At 37.3% G+C, this 21,026-nt stretch overlaps 1 protein-coding gene across 3 annotated transcripts in view; it reads left to right on the top strand.

Moving 5' to 3' along the window:
• LOC115242057 overlaps positions 1-21,026 on the top strand; it is a 74,526-nt gene that overhangs the window by 47,551 nt on the left and 5,949 nt on the right. Inside the window, exons 1-6 of one of the 3 annotated variants that reach the window (XM_029818084.1) lie at positions 6,006-6,480; positions 17,078-18,564; positions 19,217-19,312; positions 19,413-19,542; positions 19,643-19,797; positions 19,882-19,986. In XM_029818084.1, the coding sequence (XP_029673944.1) occupies positions 17,113-18,564; positions 19,217-19,312; positions 19,413-19,542; positions 19,643-19,797; positions 19,882-19,986 (1,938 nt within the window). In that variant the 5' untranslated portion in view covers positions 6,006-6,480; positions 17,078-17,112. Of the gene's footprint in view, positions 1-6,005; positions 7,052-17,077; positions 18,565-19,216; positions 19,313-19,412; positions 19,543-19,642; positions 19,798-19,881; positions 19,987-21,026 lie in introns of those variants that run through there. The other 2 variants (XM_029818083.1, XM_029818082.1) reach the window with 2 other exon arrangements.

Below are 21,026 nucleotides of genomic sequence, written 5' to 3'. Positions count from 1 at the left end.
AGCACTTATGAAAGCTCCTATCCAGCCAGTTTCCGATCAGTCGTCAATAATAACGCGTATTCGCGGCAATGCCGTCGCCGTGAACCGGATTTTACGCCCGCAATTACTTACGAACTCGCGTCGGGGCTCCCGGCCCGATCGCAATATTACTCGGGCGTATTAGACCCGATGCTATATATAGACTTTCTGCAAATATATATGTATATATATGTATATATATATATATATATATATATATATATATGCGCGCGCGACCGAGCGAGCGAGATCGTTGCATCTCGAGAAAGTTTTCCGATGCGGGAAAAGGAAACCGTCGCGGCGCCGATGGAGAAACGATCTCTCGTAGCTGCGCCGCAATTTCCCTCCTCACCTCCCCAATACCAACTTGATACTATCGAATTTGGTATGCACGATCGGTATCAGTAGCTGTCATCTAATAAGGATAATCGCTGTGCAACACTTTTACGTTCACTCTCTTAAATGGAATTGGTGTATTATCACTGAAGAGCGATGAACAGTTACTAATGATCTCATAATCAGTTATAAGTATATCACTGTAAATCAGCGAAATCTCATTGAAAGAATCAATTAATGATATTAACTTCAATCAGTGATATTTAAAAAAATGTGTCTTACGTTATAATATTATATATGAAATAAATTTATTTAGTAATATATTTTGTTAAAGAAATGCCTGGATTTTTGAGCAAGAGAAAAACTATTAATTAATTTTTAGCGAAATCTTACTGTTATAATGAGTGAAACATGAAATGAAGAAGCAAAGTGTGTGTTTTTACTGATGATTAATGACATTTTTACTGATGGCATTTTTACAGTTTAAGAGACCACAATATACACTTCTCTAATATTCGCGATATGTATTTAATAATGAGTTTGGTTGGAATTTAATAACGATCACGACTCACTCTCTCAGATGCTCTCTGGGTTAATAGAGTGCAATCCCAGATGAAGAAATCGAGAACGATTCCCAGAAATGTACTTTCATGATGTTAACAACTACGATTCTCGATCACAGTTAATTATTTTGCCCCTCTACGCGGTGATATCAGGTATCTTATGCGCTGTATATGCAGGGTGCTCAACAAATGATAGCAACCGACTTTGCTCACGGATTCTTCGAATAATTTGAAGTCGATCGTTTTTTCATAAAAATCATCAAACATGAATAGTTTCTAAGTAAAAGTAGAAGTCTCTGAAATAATTTTAGCTAATTAAATAAAAAACAAATCATTTAGATAATAAAATGGACTTTTCTTTAACAGATTTTTTAAATTTATGTCGTATATAGTTAACTGCCAAAGTATTTATATTGGTAATTAATTTATTTGTGTGATTCCAATGGATTTTCTCCTAATCCTTACAAAATTCTTCAATTAAGCAGGACTATTTTTTGAAATTTTTTTTTCACGCGTGAAAGGTAACATTTTTCAAACAATTTTACTCATGCTAGACCATTAAATAAAACCAAGAATTTGGAAAAAAGTAATGTAAACATTAGCTGTATAAAATGAAGAAAAATATAAAAAGAGTAGCATCCGAAGGAATCTTCTTTGCCGAAAAACATTGACTTCAATCGAAATGGGTATTGTTTCTGAGCACCCCGTATATGGACGAGCAATGTTGAATACCTCACGTGCCATCTTGAGCGGCGGCGCCGCGCATTTTCATTCCAAGACTGAGAAAGTTTCCGATTCCAGACATTCGTGAATCGAGAGGCGAGGAGTCCGATTCTTTGCTGCTTTCGTCAGTGAATTGTCTTTCTATTTTAGTTTGCCGAGAATAATAGCGGGAGAACATTCTATGCAATGTTGCCCGTGTTACCCTCTATTGCTTTTATAAAAATGTATTTAATTGCCGCGAGAATAAGAAACGAGAAAACAATTGTTCTAGTCCAATGCTCGCGCGTTAAGTGCGCATTCTCAATTATATAAATAAAGAAAAGCAAAGAAAGTGTGTAATCGCGGAGAGAGAAGCGCAATATGTCCTTCTATTTGACGCAATTACGACGTTGCATTCCGCGAACGCGGATAAATCGCGATAAAGGCGCGCGGTTTCTTCATTCCTCCCGGCTGCTGCGCCGCACGTTACGTGTCGTTGGTTTAAATATAATTCCTTATCGAAGCCGGTGAAAGGTACATACAAGATGGTATCGGAGTTAAGAGCGCTACGCACTCGATGCATCGATCTCTCGAGTTAAGAACTTCCGCGCAAATAGAAAATTAATAATTTAAAGCGGAATAATGAATTTATTTGAACGAAATCGAGCGACATTCATGTCAATTTATTTTCAGCGATTTAAGTCTCCAAATACAGAATAATACAATGAAAGTATATCGTATAATATGCGGTAAACATTTTTCTGCATACACATATATACAGACTCAAAAATATATTTATAAGATTAGAATAGGTTCGCGTGTAAAACGCAAAGGCTTTAATCGAGTTGCGGGCTTTATTACACAATTTTTCGTCACATATAAAAATCGACCAGCTCGAGTGGCAAATTTCTTTGGCCTTGAGTAACCTATCCATACTGAAGGAGAGGAGGCGTGTTTCTCTTACGGCATTATGCGTGTCCTCGACAGCATAAGAGCGTCAAATATTCGCGTTGCAGGAATTCGCGTGCCGCGTACGGTTCATCGGAAAATCCCGCATGTGTATGCACGATGTATGCACATACCGGCGCCGCTAAATATAACAGTACGTTTGTGTAACGTAATTAATGCCGCGTCGGGCCGAACGGACAGAAACACGCGCCGCTTACGAATTGTTGCATTAACCCTTCGACTGCTAATTAGCGAATACCGCATACGTGTCCGACATTTTCTCGTACGTACATATCTCGAAAATATTCCGTAAGATATGCAATAATTTAATCATAATCATAATTAAATTCCAATAAGCGAGATGTATACGCAGAGTTACATGTGTGGTAATTTTATGTAAGGCCGCTGATTTATATTGCATTTTATTCAGTAAAATTTTCCCTTATTTTGTCGAATGTTTCCGAAACAATTTTTTATTTCTTTTTTTTTTTTTTTTAATTAAGATCCTTCTCTCATATATGATAGATTGTCGAAGATCTATTTGTGATAAGAAATTGTTTCTAGGAGTGATAATATTTTCGAAGTTACTCGCTGTATCTCATAACAATCAAATGACATTTTAACGGAGATTTACATTATCTCTCCCTTTTTTCGGAAACAACATCTTTGAAATAACTTTTCGAAAGTGACTAAAGAGAGAAGAAATGTAACTTATCATTCTCTCTTTTACAACCGAATTCACGACATAGCACATAAGCGCCTGCGTCATCGCTGTAATCACTCCCACCCCTCCCCCTCCCCGGCTAATCTGCGGCTCTCGACTATTCTCGCGCGCTGAAGATTCCGTTAGCCCCCCCTGGATTTTACTCGGACGATTATTAGCGCGCTTTAGACACACAGGTATGGTATTTCGATGATTCATAATTCGCGGTTGAACCAGTCTGCCTCCCCCTCGCCGGGGGACCCAGGCATCCTAATGCCCCCTCAGGCTCTCCCATGGTTATTCACTTCCCTTCTCGGCGGTTCAAATTCCTCTTTCCAGCGCAAGGAGAGCTAGAGAGAGCCTTTTATCGGCGCGTGACGCGCACGCTGTGCAGCAGCAGCAGCAGCAGCAGCGGCGACTAGAGTATCTCGGTGAGTCATTCACACAGTGACTGGGCTCGTTGTAATTCATTGCGACGATCGAACCCCCTCCACCCGCGCGTACGTTTTACGGTGGCGTTCACACTGACAAGGGAGTCGCGATTTATACGCGTACAATGGCACCTTTCTTATCGGCGATTAACAGTTCTTCTAGTGATTAGAGAAAGAGCGTTATCCGAAACTACTGTATACGATATAAGGAGATAACCCTCGAAAAAGTATGAATATCTGGTATGTACTTTTGTTTGAAAAGTCGACGAGGAGATAAATTCAATCTCTTGAGATGGGGCAAATAAGATTTTAGTTTTGTGAAAATACGGATTTTTTTTTTTTTTTTTGACGGTATCTCTGATCGAAAGGATTGAGAGAATTATGAGTCTTAAAACGCATTTGTAAAGTTGAAATTTCAAATAAATCAGAAAGAAAAAGAAGCGAAGATTATCCTCCTTTTCTCTGTCAATCGTCAAAGGTCGGCGCTTGATAAGAGGATTTTAAAGGATAAAAGAGAATGGAGAAGTCACGCGTTAATCCTACGTTGGATATATAATTTTGACGTGTTTATAATTTACGGATTTTATATAGCCTAATTAGATTTTACATTCCAGGGGAAACATCATCAGTCAGTTTTAAAAGCTTGTTATTACAGGAAACTGATTATTTAATAAAAAAATAAATTTTGTTTTATTTTAATTTATGCCATTATATTTATATTATGATAAGATAAAATCTGTCTTGTATCTAGCATCTGATTATATTGCATCATAATGCATAATAATATTCTGCACATACGCTACAAGATTGAGTTATCGAATAAAAATTCATCAGCGGCAGATTAATTTGCAGATATCTTTAAGAGCTATCGAAAATGTTTTGTCGATGATGTTTTGTCATACATGCGCATCGATTCGCGATGTATTTATATAATGCCTTAATACTCGAATGATTAATCATGATTGACATAACTGTAACTGCAAACGTATTACGCAATTGTCATTCGATTTAACTCCAATCTCCATATTACGCGGAATCTCTGAATGGATCTTTTCCGCCTTATGCATTTAGTCGCATAGATAATCGAGATTCATTACTATAAGTAGGCTACTATAAGCGAACGGCAGAGATAAGCTGCATAGATTTTGCACAGAAACTATCATACAATCAATATATATATATAACATATATATTCTATTGTAATATTTGATTTATATAATTTTTATGTAATTTATATTATATTTATATTTTACATAATTTTCTATACATAATAATTCATTTTCACAATTATTTTATTGTACTTGACAACCTTCTAAATGTTATTTTTTTATTTATCTATTTAATTTGACTAACACCTTTTTACAACGACAAAAAGTTTGTTTTTTTATTTTATTTTTTGGATAGTTTGTCTAGACTGTTTTCATATATATTTATTTATTTATTACTTTGATTTTATACTACAGACAATGCTGATATTGTTTTTCATTTTACTGTTTTGACAATCTAATTTTTTTTTTGTATCGTTGTTTACCGCTATTGGTAACATTTGTTTTTATCATCTCACCTTTTTCGCCGAACAATACGTCTCATTACTCTGTTGTTAGTTAGTGAGTTTAGTTAAGATTTTGCGTTGCTGAAAAATTTTTGCTGTCGACTTGTGCGTTGCGTCTCTTTTATGTAGTCTTACTACTGTAATTTCGACACGGACCCTCTCTCTCTTCTCGTTTTTTGACACAAACCATTCCGCGCAAATTACAGACACAATTATTAACGTATCACCATGTTCGTGGATTCATGCTTAAAGAATCGAGGTTTCTGCCCCGAAATAACATGGACTACATGGAGAATGGTTTTGCCTTTGGAGCGACATGAGGGATCACGCCTTCTACCGTTGGTCACCATGTAACTCTGCGCTTGATTAAGATTTTTTATGTATACCGATTATAGTTTAATTTAGTACTATTTGCGCTGAGGATGGCCAAAAAAAGGGCCGAAACGTCCGCCATTCGCGAATCATGTAATTAAAGAAATTCTCTAATTTTTTAATTTATTTTTTGGTTTAAATTATATACCTTTGCGCCCTAAAAACTGCGCGCGGCTCTTTTGCCTTTTTACTCGGATTTTACTTGATTTTAATCGTGTAAGAGCCTTACTTTTATATCATTTTCACAATTTTCAAAACATCTTTCAGTGGAAATTTTTTTTTTATTTTTTCCTACATAATAATATAATAAAATAGATTCTACATATTGGAAAAAAAAAAAGAAAATATTCCCATCGTTACACATCGGCACACACCATACTTCTAATTCCCGAACCGAGACGTCACGTGTCAATGTTCGTCCTACGACATAAAACGACAGATAAGAATGTTCGCTTATCGCGACCCGACGCATCAACTCGACGTAGTCGGTGTGAACGTCGACTTAACGACCGCTCCGCTCTCGGCACTCTCGATCCGAGCCATCCGAGTGGCACGCTCGCTCCGTTTAGCTCCGTTCCCATCCACGGCCGCTAGTATCTACCTGTTGCTCGAGCGACGAAGGCTGCACGCCTATACCGAGGGCCCGTCTACCTGGCCGGGTACCGAGACCTACTCGGGTGGCGACACGACGTCGCGCACGCATTTTTCTCTCCTCCTGCACAGCGGGATATTTTTCGTCGGTGAATAGATCCAAGTTACGAAGATACCAAGTTGCTCCACGAATCGATCGGAGCAACGGACGAACGATAAAAAGCAACAGCTGCTGTCCGTTATCTTCCTTATCATACACGTGATGTGCGTATAATGTTTCGAATTTCTTTCTATTCTGCGTCGCACGCGGGTGATTAAAATTCCTTTATTACGCGTCGATAATGATCTCGGCGCATTTATAAAGCATTTACATCGCTCGTTTCAAAATTTTGTGCTCGACACACAGTGATTTGATATACTTCTTACTTAGGTGATTTAAGAGTGGTTTCAAAATATTCGGTAGTTCTTATCCGTTTGACGATTAGTCCTTTTTTTTATACCAGATACTTGTATTACGAGGACGATCTAAACCTGCTTTAAATACTCCTCGTTTTGCGAAAGTGTAGTGTAATCAGCGTCACTGTGCAATTTACCATGTCACGTGGTTGTGACACTATTATTACGAGGAAACGGATTTTCTCGAAGAGTGACTACTTTATCCGGTTGCGCGATAATTAGCGGAAATGAATGAGATGAGTGGCGATCGTTTCGAATAATCGCTGCCGGTGGTCGACACGGAAAAACGAACGAATTATTCGAGCCAGATCGTACGTGACATACCGAGTGACGAAGGGATAAGAACGCCAGCGATTTCATTCGGAGGGTGAAAGACACCGTAAGTCGCCTAAGTCATTGTCGACATTATTGTCGACAATGTAAACTCCTGCCTCGTCTGTGTAAAGTATTAAGTTGAGTGTGTCGAATGATTGAGACTCAACTGGGACACGCACGCGGTTAAAATACGCGGCTTCTAATTCCGAGAAAGCGGCAATTATCCGGACAGTTTCGAGGACGAAACGTTCAATTTCATAAAACCGGTGTGTGTCGCTTGTGTAATTATTATCGAATGTCGGCATTCGAAATCTTTTGTGTATTCTAGGAGAAACGTGCCTTGAGAGCCTTCTGGAGCCTTTCGTCGGGGTTTTTAAAAAGAAAAGAATACATGACACTTGCATTCCAATGCCATTGTTCGCCAAGATGTTTCATTCATCAATTTCTTATTCGTTTTACGATGTCTTTTAAATATAACCTACTCGCTTTTAAAATATTATTCATAAATATTTTCACTTTATTAGAAAAGGTTTACCTGAGTGCGAGGAATGTGAAATATTTTGGATAATCTTTGTGAGTTTTTACAACAGCTTGACCTTGTGCAACATTGCCCGGAGATCAGTCATCAAAGATAGACTTTCGATACACCTGACAAAAGATAATTGATCGTACACGAGCGCACAAATATTTGTCGATTTATACGCTTTGTTCTATAAATCTTTTCTAACAAGTCTAATCTTAAAACGATTTTTATTCGGACAATTTTATCATATCCATCACGAGAAACCAAATTCGAATGTATGGTCTTAATTAATTTATTGCTAATACTTTCTCTAATTTATTACCAATAAGTATAATTTATATGTATTTTTGATTATTTTGTTCAAAACGTTTTTCTCTAAAATGCTTAGTTTTTGAAAGAAAAAGGGTGTACGGGTGGTCTAGGACACCCTGTATATATATAAAGACTTTTTTAAGGTTTGTTGAAATTAGAGTAATAAATTAGTAGAAAGAACAAATAATAAATAAAAAAAATTATAAATTACTCACTACATGTCGTCATTCGATGCCTCATTGGATTTCTTCTTTCTTCTCTCTTGCTTGTCCTTTACTGCTTCATTCGTTACTGTGACATTCGTATTCGCACTCACTTGCGAAAACACGATTAATTGTGATCGTGCGCGTATTAATCACCAGAATCCGCGGCATTTTATTTATAACTTCCGCCGCGATAATGGCGAAAATTAATTATTCGTGACAATCTTGAATTGTTCGTAGGGAATGATAGATTTGGTATCTCTTAATACTCCCGATCGTACTTTGAGAAATAATACGACACACGGAGCACCTCACGACGCTACCTTCTCGCTCGAGTCTCACTGTGCGAATGATAATAAAGCCACCGTATGTAAACAATAGCGCTGTAAACAATATTCGGCTACATAACATGTTATTGTTATACGAAATGCGATCGCTATGTTATCATTCGCACGACGAGATAGGGGGATAGTCGGGTAATAATGTAGGTCATTTTATCCTCGTTTCATGAAAGCAGGGAAACCGTAATAAATTGTGCTCCTTGATTTCTCATTTCGGTAACTGAATGATTGCGTACACGTTACAATTTCGTTCTCCATTGAGAAATGTCGATATTAGTTAATTAACGCGAATACAATATAGGGAATAATATATGTAAAGAATGTAAGAATATACAATAAAATATATCTGCTGTAAAATGTAGAAAGTAATTACGATAAGAGTACAAGAACAAAAATCTTGTTAAAAAATATTGCCACAAACGATATTTCAATACATCTTGCTTGATAAAAAACTTGTTAAAAAAATTGCAATAAATTAATTTAATACATCTTTAATCTGAGTAGCTGATAAGAACGTTGCAACGTTGTTAGTATACGGAGATTAAATGTGAACTAATGTTCTAATCGAGCAGATATTCCAATTTTCTATGGAATCATCAATTTAATTGAATCTCGCGATTCTTATCTAACAATACAATGTTTGCGCATGTTTTGTGTGATACTCGTTATCACAGATCAAATATTAGCAGGGCAACGCTGTTAGTTTTGTCTCATTTGCTATATTTGCGTCAATTATCTCATTGTAGCGCGATATTGCGAGATTTGCACAATCAAAGATAGCATCGTTACGATGTCGGAATGGAAACGAAAACAGTGAATATGTATAACAGAATATAGAAATATTATTTTTCGAAACTAATATTTATTCTCCTAATTTTTATTTTGCATTTCAATATCGAGATTCGAAATTTTAAATTACATAAATCTTATAATGAATATATTTTCCGCTTTCTCCATACAATATCATATATATCTGCTTTTTTATTGTTTTAATATTAATTTCTCCTAAGTATGTAAGGTATATTAGTAACTAAAATATATATTTTTAAGATACACGATAAATAAATTTTGTACTGTTTTATATTTTTGCATTTTCCGATTTATTGTTAGTTGAACTATCCTCAAAGACGATTGATCTCAGCATAAATAAATTCATCCATCTAATTATCGAGAGACCACTTTTTTCATTATTTTATTTTATTCCAATTTTAGAAATTAACTACCCTTTTTCTTCTTAAATTTATTCTCAGCTTCGTAAATTTTTGTTCGATTTGAAAAATAAGTTTTACTTTGTCGATAAAAAATCCGTCATTCCCACACGTGACATTTTCACCGCGGCATATTATTTTTGGCAGTCGCTTCGTAACCTTCGTAACAGTGATGTCTTTTTATCCTGGGCGTGCGCTTCGGAATGCACCTCCCGGAGTGCTTAGCGCATTTCCGGGTGCACCTCCGGGAACAGATAAGAGTCATAAAGGGGGGGACACCCTGGAATTCCGGGGTGCAGCGGCCGCGACACGCGCGGTCCTTGCACTTGTCGCCGCGGCTACGTGAGCCGCATATACGCGTGTGTGTATATGTTTGTATGTGTGTGTGTGTGTGTGTGTGTGTGTTGTGTGTGTGTTGTGTGTGCGCAGGCACTTCTCCTTTTCTAGCCGTGCGCGCTGCGAGATTTTCCAGCGCGAAACCGCGCGTGATCGGTTTTCAGAACGAAGGAATTGCCGGGAGTCGCACCGGACGGTGCAACTGTTCGTCTTCTTTCCCGTGCTTTCCCGAACTTTGGATATCAGCCAGTTAACGGTAGCCTCCGCCGCCGTCTTTAGCCTCCGGCGAGGCTGCACGGAAACGTTTCTTATAATCCTCCTTTAATACGCCTGGAAAGAAGGACATTCGATACGCATGCAATATTATCGCCGCCACGCTCTATCACGTGTAATTCTAGAATTTATATCGATATAATTATATTTCCGCCATATGAGAAGAGAATGAAAAATTGTTGGGAAAGGAATTCATTCGTGACAAAAAAATAAGCGTAAAAAGAAATTTTAGAGTTCGATATCCCATCTTTTTTTCAAAAGACATCTTATTTTAACGTGTGCTCTGGCGCGTGCATTTTTTCTCTGTATTTATTTATTTTATCGCGATAGAATCAAGTCGTATTGATTCATAACTGGATATTCCTTACAAGCGAGATTATAAAAAGTAGAAATAAAAAATATTAGCTAAATCATTCTAATATTATATAGCTAAGCCGATTCTCGAACGGACAGGAAATCGTTAGAGTTAATTGACCGGAGATGTCGCCGGTGCAATTGACCCTAATTCGTCGCAAAGTATCACTCGGGTATCGCCGTAACATAAAGATATTATCGACTCCACCGTCAATTGTGCCTCCCCCTCCGCCCTCTCGCTAGAAATGTCCCCTCCCCGTGTTATTCTCTCTCATCCGCGATGCAGATTTTATGCGACGCGGGTTTCGTCGTAGCGCCGGAGAGACGGCAAAGAATGCAAAGCGCACGTCCACGCCTATGCGGAATCATGATTCATAGGAACGTGTCGGCATGCAGTCGCATGCTTGAGGGCACTTGAAAATTTTCTCAGCGCCCGTTGCTTTTCATCTCATTGAACCTTTTCTTTCCCGCTTCTGTTTAACCGGTATTACACGTGCCTCTATACACACATACATCGCGTACTTGAAACATATAGTGAAAATCACGCATATTTTTAAAGAGCCGAACTTTGAAAAGCAAATATAGTCCAGTAAAATAGTATCTGAAAATGGCAAAACGGATAGACAAGCCAATTTTTTGAGGGTGAGTAGAAGGTCATAGGAGATGCCCGAATTCACAAAGTTCCAACAAAATTTCCCTGTGCGTCGGCGGCCATCTTCAAAATAGGGGTAAGTTTGGATATCTCGACTCCTATTGGTCGAATTTTTTTCCTTTTTTTTAATTTTGTAGGAAAAAATATTTGCTACAACTTTTGTTTGAAAAATTTTTTAATAGCTGTCAAGGAAAAAAAGTTACAACCAAAAAAATGCCGTCAATTAGGGGTTGAACATTTTTATCGACAATTACATTGCCCTCTGTTGGTTTTATCAAAACAATGTTCAAATAAAACTTGTAGAGGACTCAATTCTCTACAATTTTTGTATATCCGCTTTTGCGGTGACTCAAAAAATACCAGAGATAGAGGGCGCCAAAGTTTACTATGTCTAGTAAATGCTATTTTTCGTGGAGAAAATTCTCGTTTTTATTGTGAATTGTGTCGTACATTAAAATTTTTCCGCACCAAATTGACGGCATTTTTTTGGTTGTAACTTTCTTTCCTTGACAGCTATTAAAAAAATTTTTCAAACAAAAGTTGTAGCAAATACTTTTTTCACCCTCAAAAAATTGGCTTGTCTATCCGTTTTGTAGATATTCGGTGTTTTTGATACTATTTTACTGGACTAATACGGATCGGAGAGAGAGAGAATAAAGAGATAAAAAGAATTAAACAAATTTATCTTTAAGAGTCCTAATTTGATAATCATTCATAAAAAATACAAAATATTGAACGAAAGAAATTAAGAATTTAAAGATAAATTTTTTGACAAAATTTCTATTAGTTGAAGATGGCCGCCGACGCACAGGGAAATTTTGTTGGAACTTTGTGAATTCGGGCATCTCCTATGACCTTCTACTCACCCTCAAAAAATTGGCTTGTCTATCCGTTTTGTAGATATTCGGTGTTTTTTATACTATTTTACTGGACTAATACGGATCGAAGAGAGAGAGAATAAAGAGATAAAAAGAATTAAATAAATTTATCTTTAAGAGTCCTAATTTGATAATCATTCATAAAAAATACAAAATATTGTACGAAAGAAATTAAGAATTCAAAGATAAATTTTTTGACAAAATTTCTGTTAAAGTCAAGTGTAAATAATTCCACTACTACTTCGTATAATATAGAGAGAGGTGTCTTCTTCAATGAGTCTACGTGTCAATGAACGCGATATGTGCAAATACGTGCGTAGTATCAAGTTCTGTCAATGAACGAATCGAGGTGTCTTCTCCTTCTGCTCCCTCCTTGCGAACGCTATTTTCGTAGCCCTCGTGTGAGGTGCTAGCCGCAAGAGATTGTAGCATTGTGGCATCGAGAATGAGCGCATTTTTTCCATCAGTTAAACCTTTTAACGCGATCGAAAATTTGTAAAAGCATGCATGTCTAATATTATTGATCATCGAAACGGTTCTTCTTTTACTAGTATCTATAAATCTTAAATTTTTACGAGATTTTTGCGAGATTTTGAACCGTATTTTCTCAAATAAGAGTATTACAATTTCATATTAAATTCTCTTTCTTTTGATAAATGTTTTTTTATTTTTTACAAGAGAATACAATAATTTCATACTTTTTTTATTTTTTTCATTCGAAAGCCGAAAAATTTAAAAGAATTTGCAATACAATTTTTTTAAAATAAATTTTGTATATTGTAAAGATTCCCTCTTTTTTTTTTGTTTTTATAAAATATTTTTTTAAATTCTTTTCTGACATTTGATATATTTTTTTTCATTTTTGATATGATTATCTTCGAAGCGTTCTCTATTTTTGGTCGGCCTTTCCGGGAGAATTCGAACATGACTGCGATACATTTTAAGAACGAAAACTAACGCGTTGAAACCTCAGAACTGGGAGCTCTAGTAGACATAGTAACTCGAAGATCAAAGGGTCATTCGTAAGCCCTTAAATCTCTTCACGCCGGAAAGACATAAATAAAATTCCGTTTTTTTTCCCGTGGAAAATTCGTTCCGCGTCAATATGTCAAATGTATCGCGAGTGTGTTTATTGAAACTGAACCGTTCTTTTTTCAAAACAAGGGGCACGATGTGTTTCGCAAGACTTCGAAGATTAGTATAGCGCGTATTGTCATAAATTCATCTCTTTTTTCATTCGATCAAACATTAAACATTTTTTCATATTGAATATTTTGAGCGACGTAAGCAAGGGTAGCAATCAATTATTCAATTGACACTCTTCTCTCCTGTTTTTAAAATTACCTATAACGCCGAGATCGAGACGGCTTAAATCGCATGAAAGTCTGTGCCCCGTGTTCCTATTATTAGAGGAAGTTCCAGCCAAGAGTGCACACAAGTCGCAGGCAAATCGGGAGACGGAGATAATATTGCGACGAGTGAATCCGAGGGAGAGACACGGAGAATCGAGGACGCGCTCAGAATCAGATCGCGTTTGCACATTATATATCGTATCGGAAAGAGAATTCTACGGATATATGTGTGCGTGTACATTTATGTGTGTGTGTGTGTGTGTATTATCATAGAAAAATCAATCAACGACGCGTGCAAACCTACGTAAATGCACGATCACGCGTAGCGGCCCTGCTCGTTTGTTTATACACAATCGGCGACTTCCACGTATGAGTCGCGAGATGCAACATGCAACCGCGCCGCGACGATTGTATACAGGGTGTTAAATTCATCTCTTTTCCTCTTAATATCGCAGCAGCCGGAACTTCTCTCTGTGATGTTTGAAGAGGAAGAGAAAAACGGCTAATTTTAATCAGCGGTCTTAAATCTAGTCAATGTTCAATATCCGTCATCGAGGAATCTGTTGTCGCGATGAAAATCGAGCGTGTTTCTGCCACATATAGTCGAAATAATCAGAATCGAGTGTGGTAGTTATATAATCAGAATATATATTAGGTGTACAACTTTGCTTCGGCCGTTTTTTTTCCGAAATTCGAGGCTTTATTGTAAAAAACTGGTTATACATTTATGATTCAAAGTATTGTCCATCGCTGGCCACTACTTTCTCCCATCTTTCGGGCAGCGTACGAATCCCGCGTTGAAAAAACTGGTCATCTTTTGAAGCGATCCACGAATCGATCCAATTTCTTACTTTTTCATAAGACCGGAAGTGCTGGTCAACCAGGCCGTGTGCCATTGATCGAAGCAAGTGATAGTCAGAGGGAGCAACGTCTGGAGAATACGGTGGGTGGGGTAGGACTTCCCATTTCAACGTTTCCAAGTGTGTTTTGACCACTTTCGCAACATGGGGTCGAGCATTGTCATGCTGCAAAATCACTTTATCGTGTCTCTCGTTGTATTGCGGCCGTTTGTCTTTTAATGCTCGGCTCAAACGCATTAATTGCGTTCGATAACGATCGCCTGTGATTGTTTCAGTCGGTTTTAACAGCTCATAATACACTACGCCGAGCTGGTCCCACCAAATACAGAGCATGACCTTGGAGCCGTGAATATTCGGTTTGGCCGTCGACGTGGAAGCATGGCCGGGATATCCCCATGATTTTCTGCGCTTGGGGTTATCGTAATGAACCCATTTTTTGTCCCCAGTCACAATGCAATGCAGAAATCCCTTCCGTTTTTGCCTTTCAAGCAACTGTTCACAAGCAAACAAACGCCGTTCAACATCTCTCGGTTTCAACTCGTACGGCACCTAATTTCCTTGCTTCTGAATCATTCCCATGTCTTTGAGGTGTTTTGAAATTGCTTGTTGAATCACTCCCAATGATCGTGCCAATTCTTCTTGACTTTGACTCGAGTCTTCATTAAGTAATGCCTCCAATTCTGCATCTTCGAAAACCTTCTCTGTTCCACCGCTATACCAGTCTTTGACGTGAAAATCACCGTTCTTGAAGCGTTGAAACCGCTCACGACACGTTCTTTCACTAATAGCGGCCTCACCATAAGTATTTGAGAGCATTCGATGAGCCTCAGCCGCAGATTTCTTCATATTGAAGCAGAAAATTAAAACCTCCCGCAAATGACGAGAATTTGGCTCGTAAACTGACATTTTCAATCGAGAATAACTTTATGATGCAGACACAAATCGACTAATGTTTCTATGGGGTTATGTTGACAGATGCCCAAGTTTATTGCATGACGTCTATGATCTATTTATTTCGACCACTACTTACCGCTAAAGCCATCTATAGGAAAACGGCGGAAGCAAAGTTGTACACCTAATATAAATTCTGAACACAAAAATACTTTGCCTCACTTGATTTCTACTCGGATGAACTGAGTTTTTGAATCTTAATTCTGATAAACACGGGATCTCTGTATTCATCAAAGTGTTCGACATTAAGAAAAAACATCCACGCGTTTGGGACACCCTGTATACGGGAATATCGAGCCTATGTATGCTGTGCATACTCGTGTAATTGCATCGCGCAGCTTGTTCGTGTGCGAGTAATCGGATCGGCGCAAGCTGATCTTTTAGCGCCGATAAACGGGAAGCGAGTTAATTGAAGGCGATCGCATTAACGATAAAAGCAGCCAACGGCAGCAGCGATCTTTCCTGCCTGGCTTATTGGTGATTTTTTATGATTTATGAAATATTGCAGATATATGTCAATAGATGCCCCTTCCCCCCGTCCATTAACTCTCTTGTATAAATGTATCGGTCTGACGTGGGAATGAAGGGGAATTATTAATTTCTTTTACTATTTTATATTATATATAATGTGTCTCATAAAGTTTGCGTTCAGCAATGTATTGTTTAAAAAATTTGCAGCCGCTTTACTTATTTGGAAATGTTTATACCAATATAAAAAATTATTTAACACTGAAAAAACAAAATAGTCTCTTTTGGTAAAAAAAGAAGAATTTTGCAGATGTCAAAATTGTTATCTAATTAATTGTGGATACATTTTATATATATTACAATAAAATATTTAATTGTTAGAAACATACGAAAAAAAAAATTATCTACATATGTATCCATTTTTTATGTGGAATTTTTTCAAATTTAACGCAAATGTTGCGAAAGACTATAATCATCTTTGAAGATATTCATTACTATGAATGCATATAATTGTACATACAAGGTGCATTATATTGTTTCTTTTTTTGGTATGTCATGTGATGTAGAGTAAGAAAAATGGATTTCCATTACGTTGCTATGACAATGCGATGATTCGCGATCATTTATTAATTACTGTCGTGCCTGTTGCTTCGACGAATTAAGTTGAGTGCCAGGAAAGGGTCGTAATTTCTCAAGACAATATTCTAAGAATCTCTAATATAATCGTAAATGATTGATTGCGCGAAAGAAAGTGTTAACGGCATTTTCGCGTGAACGAAGCCATCCTTCGCGATGAATTGAAGGTTATTATTAATGTTTATAGGAGCAAATTTCATCTATATTTCTCTCTCATCTGGCATTCTTTCTCACATCTGTGCTTTGTTGGCCAATCGTAGCATCTCTGATTTACGACGAATTTAAGCAAATGGGCCGTGAAAAGATTCGCGCGATAAATCGTGTAATGATGTTTCGAAGCGCGTCAAATCTGTTCTAAGAAATATTTGAAGAAAAGATTTCATGAAAATTGATATAAATGATCGAGAAATGCTCTAAGCAATTAAGAAACTTTTTAAAATAATTAACTTATCATAGAAATTAATTCATACTGGAAATTGAAGCTCTCCGATTATTGCTGTCGCTAAATATGATTTAATAACAGCTGATTATTTTTTTTTTTTTAAGTACACTTGAAATACCCTGCTTCTACAATAACTGAGCGAAACTTGTTGAATTTGATTTATTCTCACATTTAATCGCTAAATTCGTGGATTAATAAATTGCAATGTATGAATAATTTTGCAGATGAACTGACTATCTCGTATTCGATTTGAACAATTATCGAAATAGACATTCGAATTTTTTTTTTTTTTCGTTTTCAGGCACCAGCACGGACCTGGTGCCGCAGCTACTGGGCATGTTTGACGAGTTGGCGCGCCGTGGCGATGACTACGATGGCGAGCACGTGGTCTTGTCATCGTCCTGCGGCATCCCGCCGGCCCTGCAAAAACGTCTGAGCCTGGTGCCGACCGCCCATCGAGACTCCATACTCGGTCAGTTTCGCACTGGCAGTGACCTAGCGAAGTCTACGCATCAGCGGGACGATTCGAAAAGCAAGGAAGAGGAGAGCGAGTACGTCGAGATCGCGGACGTCACCGTTACCGATAACGCCATGCTGGTGGAAGCGGTAGCGTCGCTACCGGAGGACGGGGAACGTAACGGGGAAATCACCGAGAAGCCGATGTACGAGAGGCGAGAGAGCAACGGTCTTATCCCGCTCAGGTACAACAGACGACGCAGGAACGGCGCGGGTAGACCGCACTCCGGAAGCTCCATCGCGTCCAGCACGTCTTCCAGTAGCTGCAGCAATCAGGGCAACACCTGCACCGTGAATCCATATTTGGCCTCGGTCGAGTCTCTCGCCGACACCTGCGCCAGTTCGCAGGGCTCCGCGGACAGCGGAGTCGCGACCGTCTCGGAAGCCAGTTGTAGAATCTTGAACGACGACAATGGACCGAGGAGGGACAGCGCCGAGGAGGGCCCCGTGTGCCACAGGCCACGTTATTGTGATCCCCATCGTAACCCCGTCGAGAGGGTATTGCTGGAGATCGTGGATACGGAGGCGATATATGTCGAACATCTGCGCCAAGTCATTCAGGGCTATCTGATATTCTGGCGGGATGATCCGCCTTCGTTCGCGCGCCAATTGCATCTCGGCGATCTATTTAGCAATATCGAGGATATTTTCGTATTTAATAGAGAATTATTGGGAGATATCGAGAGATGCGGTTTGGATCCCGTTTGCGTAGCGAATACTTTTATCGAGCACAATACGGGGTTTAAAGTTTACACCGAATATTGTACCAATTATCCGAGGACGGTCTCCGTGCTGACCGATTTGATGGGCCGGGAGGAAACCGCGTCTGCCTTTCGCGAACGGCAAGCGGCTCTGGGACACGCTCTGCCGCTCGGATCGTTTCTCTTGAAGCCGGTTCAGAGGATCCTCAAGTATCATCTGCTTCTGGAGAATTTATCGAAGGAGTACGGCGCCGATTGTAATTTGAGAGAGAATGAGGCTGACGAAGGCGTGAGCGCCATCGAGGCTGCTCTCGCCGCGATGACTGGCATAGCGAAGCACATCAATGCCATGAAGAGGCGGCACGAGCACGCCGTACGCGTCCAAGAAATTCAATCACTTCTGTACGGTTGGCTGGGACCAGATCTGACTACGGGCGGCGAACTGGTCGCGGAGGGTCGATTCAGGATGCGCGGGGCCAAGGCACCACGGCATGCTTTCCTCTTCGATCGTATGCTTCTTTTGACGAAAAAGAAGGAGGACGGTCTTCTTGTTTATAAAGCTCATATCATGGTACGATTACTTTTATAGCTCTTCTTTATATGCAATTCTTTATCTTTTTTCACTTTTTTTTTCTCATGTGTTTGACTATACATATATTGATCGATTCGGTTTTTTCCTGAATAAGCTCTTTTTGAATTTTAATTTTAGTTCGGATAGTTGAAAGTTTTTAGTGCTTTTAATCAGTAATAATTTTTAATAAAATTATAATTTTTTTGGACCAAACGATCAGATTAATTTATTTATTTTTCTCTGAACAGATTTTTTTTAAAAATGATAAGAATCAGAGAGTGATTTTTGAGAAAAAGATACATAAAAATTAAAAAAGACGTTTTAAAAGAGAGCATTTTAAAGATTTTGATGCAATTCTAATATATTCGACATGTTTTGACTACTTAGATATATCCAAAAATCATTTTATATAGCTTATAAAATTATCTACTTTTTTAAATAAAGATTGTGATTTTTGTTTATTTTGAAATATACCTTCCTTAAATCCACTTCTCTTATCGATATATGCAAAACCACTTATATTTTTTATTATATATATACAACTATTTATTAAATTTTATTGAAGTAGCTTGTATATATTTTTTCAAATACTTATTAGTCGTAAATAAACATAAAATATATAAAACAATTTTTCTTTTCCTCGTGTTTCTAGTGTTCAAACTTAATGCTGATTGAAAGTATCCCGGGGGAGCCACTCAGTTTTCATGTGATACCTTTTGATAATCCTCGGTTGCAATATACGTTACAAGTAAGAATTATCGGGGTATTTTATTAATCGTAAAATAATGGATTTAAATACGTATGCGAGAAAAATATCCTTATTTAACGATCGACCATTTGTCTTTCAGGCACGTAATCTAGAACAAAAGAGAGAATGGACCTTACAAATAAAGAGAGTGATATTAGAGAATTATAACGCGGTTATACCGTCGCACGCGCGACAATTGGTGTTGCAATTGGGTCAAACGCAACAAGAAGGTATATACATGCAAATGGCAATATTGTATAATTGAAGATTTTCTGCTTTTAATCATCGCGCAAATTAGTGGGAAAAAATAACACACGATATTTTAAACAGACGATGCGTTGGCGGATAAAGGATCAGCGAAGAAACACTCCGCGCCTCCGGAATATCTGGAGAAACGTAAGCAAGAGAGGGAGAGACGTAGGTCCGAGACTGGTCTCAGGCAAAAGCTGAAAAAGGGCGTTAGAAAATCTGATACTACAATGGAGGTGAGATCTAGAGAATTCGCGAAAATTTCCTTTACTTGATATAAACCAGACATTTTATAGATCTTTTTACCGATATATCATTAGGGTTCATCTGTGTCGTCGCGCAAAGATGACAACGAAGATGTTGTTAATGACTCCAGGGAGCAAACTCTTAACAGGTCCTCGGATATACGCGTCTCGAAAGTTAAGGTATTATTGCTATATTTGCTATATAATATGAAAAACTATATATAATTTATATATATTTTATATGTATATAATTTATATGTATATATTCTGAAAAATTATTCTCTTTAAATTATTAGCATATCTTTTTAAATTTTTTTGGTATCTTTTTTTATTATTTTCTCATAAAAATTTAAACTTTTATTATTTTAGACACTTATTTCGAATCTAATTTCACTACATTTTTACGTTATTTTTAAAAATAATCTACAATACAAATAAACAAAATATAATTTTAAACATTTACCACACATTTTATATTATATATATATATATATACAAAATATGTGTCAGATTAAAATATAAAATAACTCAAAAAGTACTTAATAAAAAAATACTTTATTATAGTGTTTTGGAAAGCCCTCAGGATAAGCTATAAGAATATGTAATAAAAAAAATGGGGAGTTCCATTTAAGAAAACATCGACCACATTGACCTCACCTTGAAAAGACCACTTAAGGTCAAATCCATATTTTTATCATATGGCCCCCTCGAAACCATGCAACTTTTGTCTGAAACATATTTTGATATCTCACTTCGTTTCCGAAAAATATGCCCGCGTCACTATAAATGCCGCACCCTGTATATACAATCATTTTTTTGTCACTGCAATTCTTATTACTGTGATATTCTGGATAACTTGTACAGCAATCTATCATGTTTTACAATATATTGCAGTTTAATATGGAATATAAAGTTACTATTTTTTTATATTCTATAATTAGTTTCAAAAACCTAATATAATTTTTTTGCTTTCTATTGTAAAACAAAAAGTGTCATGTTATTTCTCTCATTTGTAAGATCTTATGAATATATAAATAAAAATTAAACATTTATATTATGATTCATTTTATATTATTTTGTAATGTTTCAAACATATGTAAATTCACACTTTAAAGATATAAATTTTCTTTTTTTTCTTTTCTCTCTAAATTCTCTCTCTCTCTCTCTCTCTCTACTTAAGAAAACTCCTTTTCTTCTCACTATATAATAATTAAATATAT

This window comes from Formica exsecta, unplaced genomic scaffold (genome assembly GCF_003651465.1).
Source record: "Formica exsecta isolate Colony F162 unplaced genomic scaffold, ASM365146v1 scaffold558, whole genome shotgun sequence".
Lineage (NCBI taxonomy): Eukaryota > Metazoa > Arthropoda > Insecta > Hymenoptera > Formicidae > Formica > Formica exsecta.
Note: the sequence above shows the minus strand (reverse complement) of the source record. Positions and strands in the feature narration are given on the sequence as shown.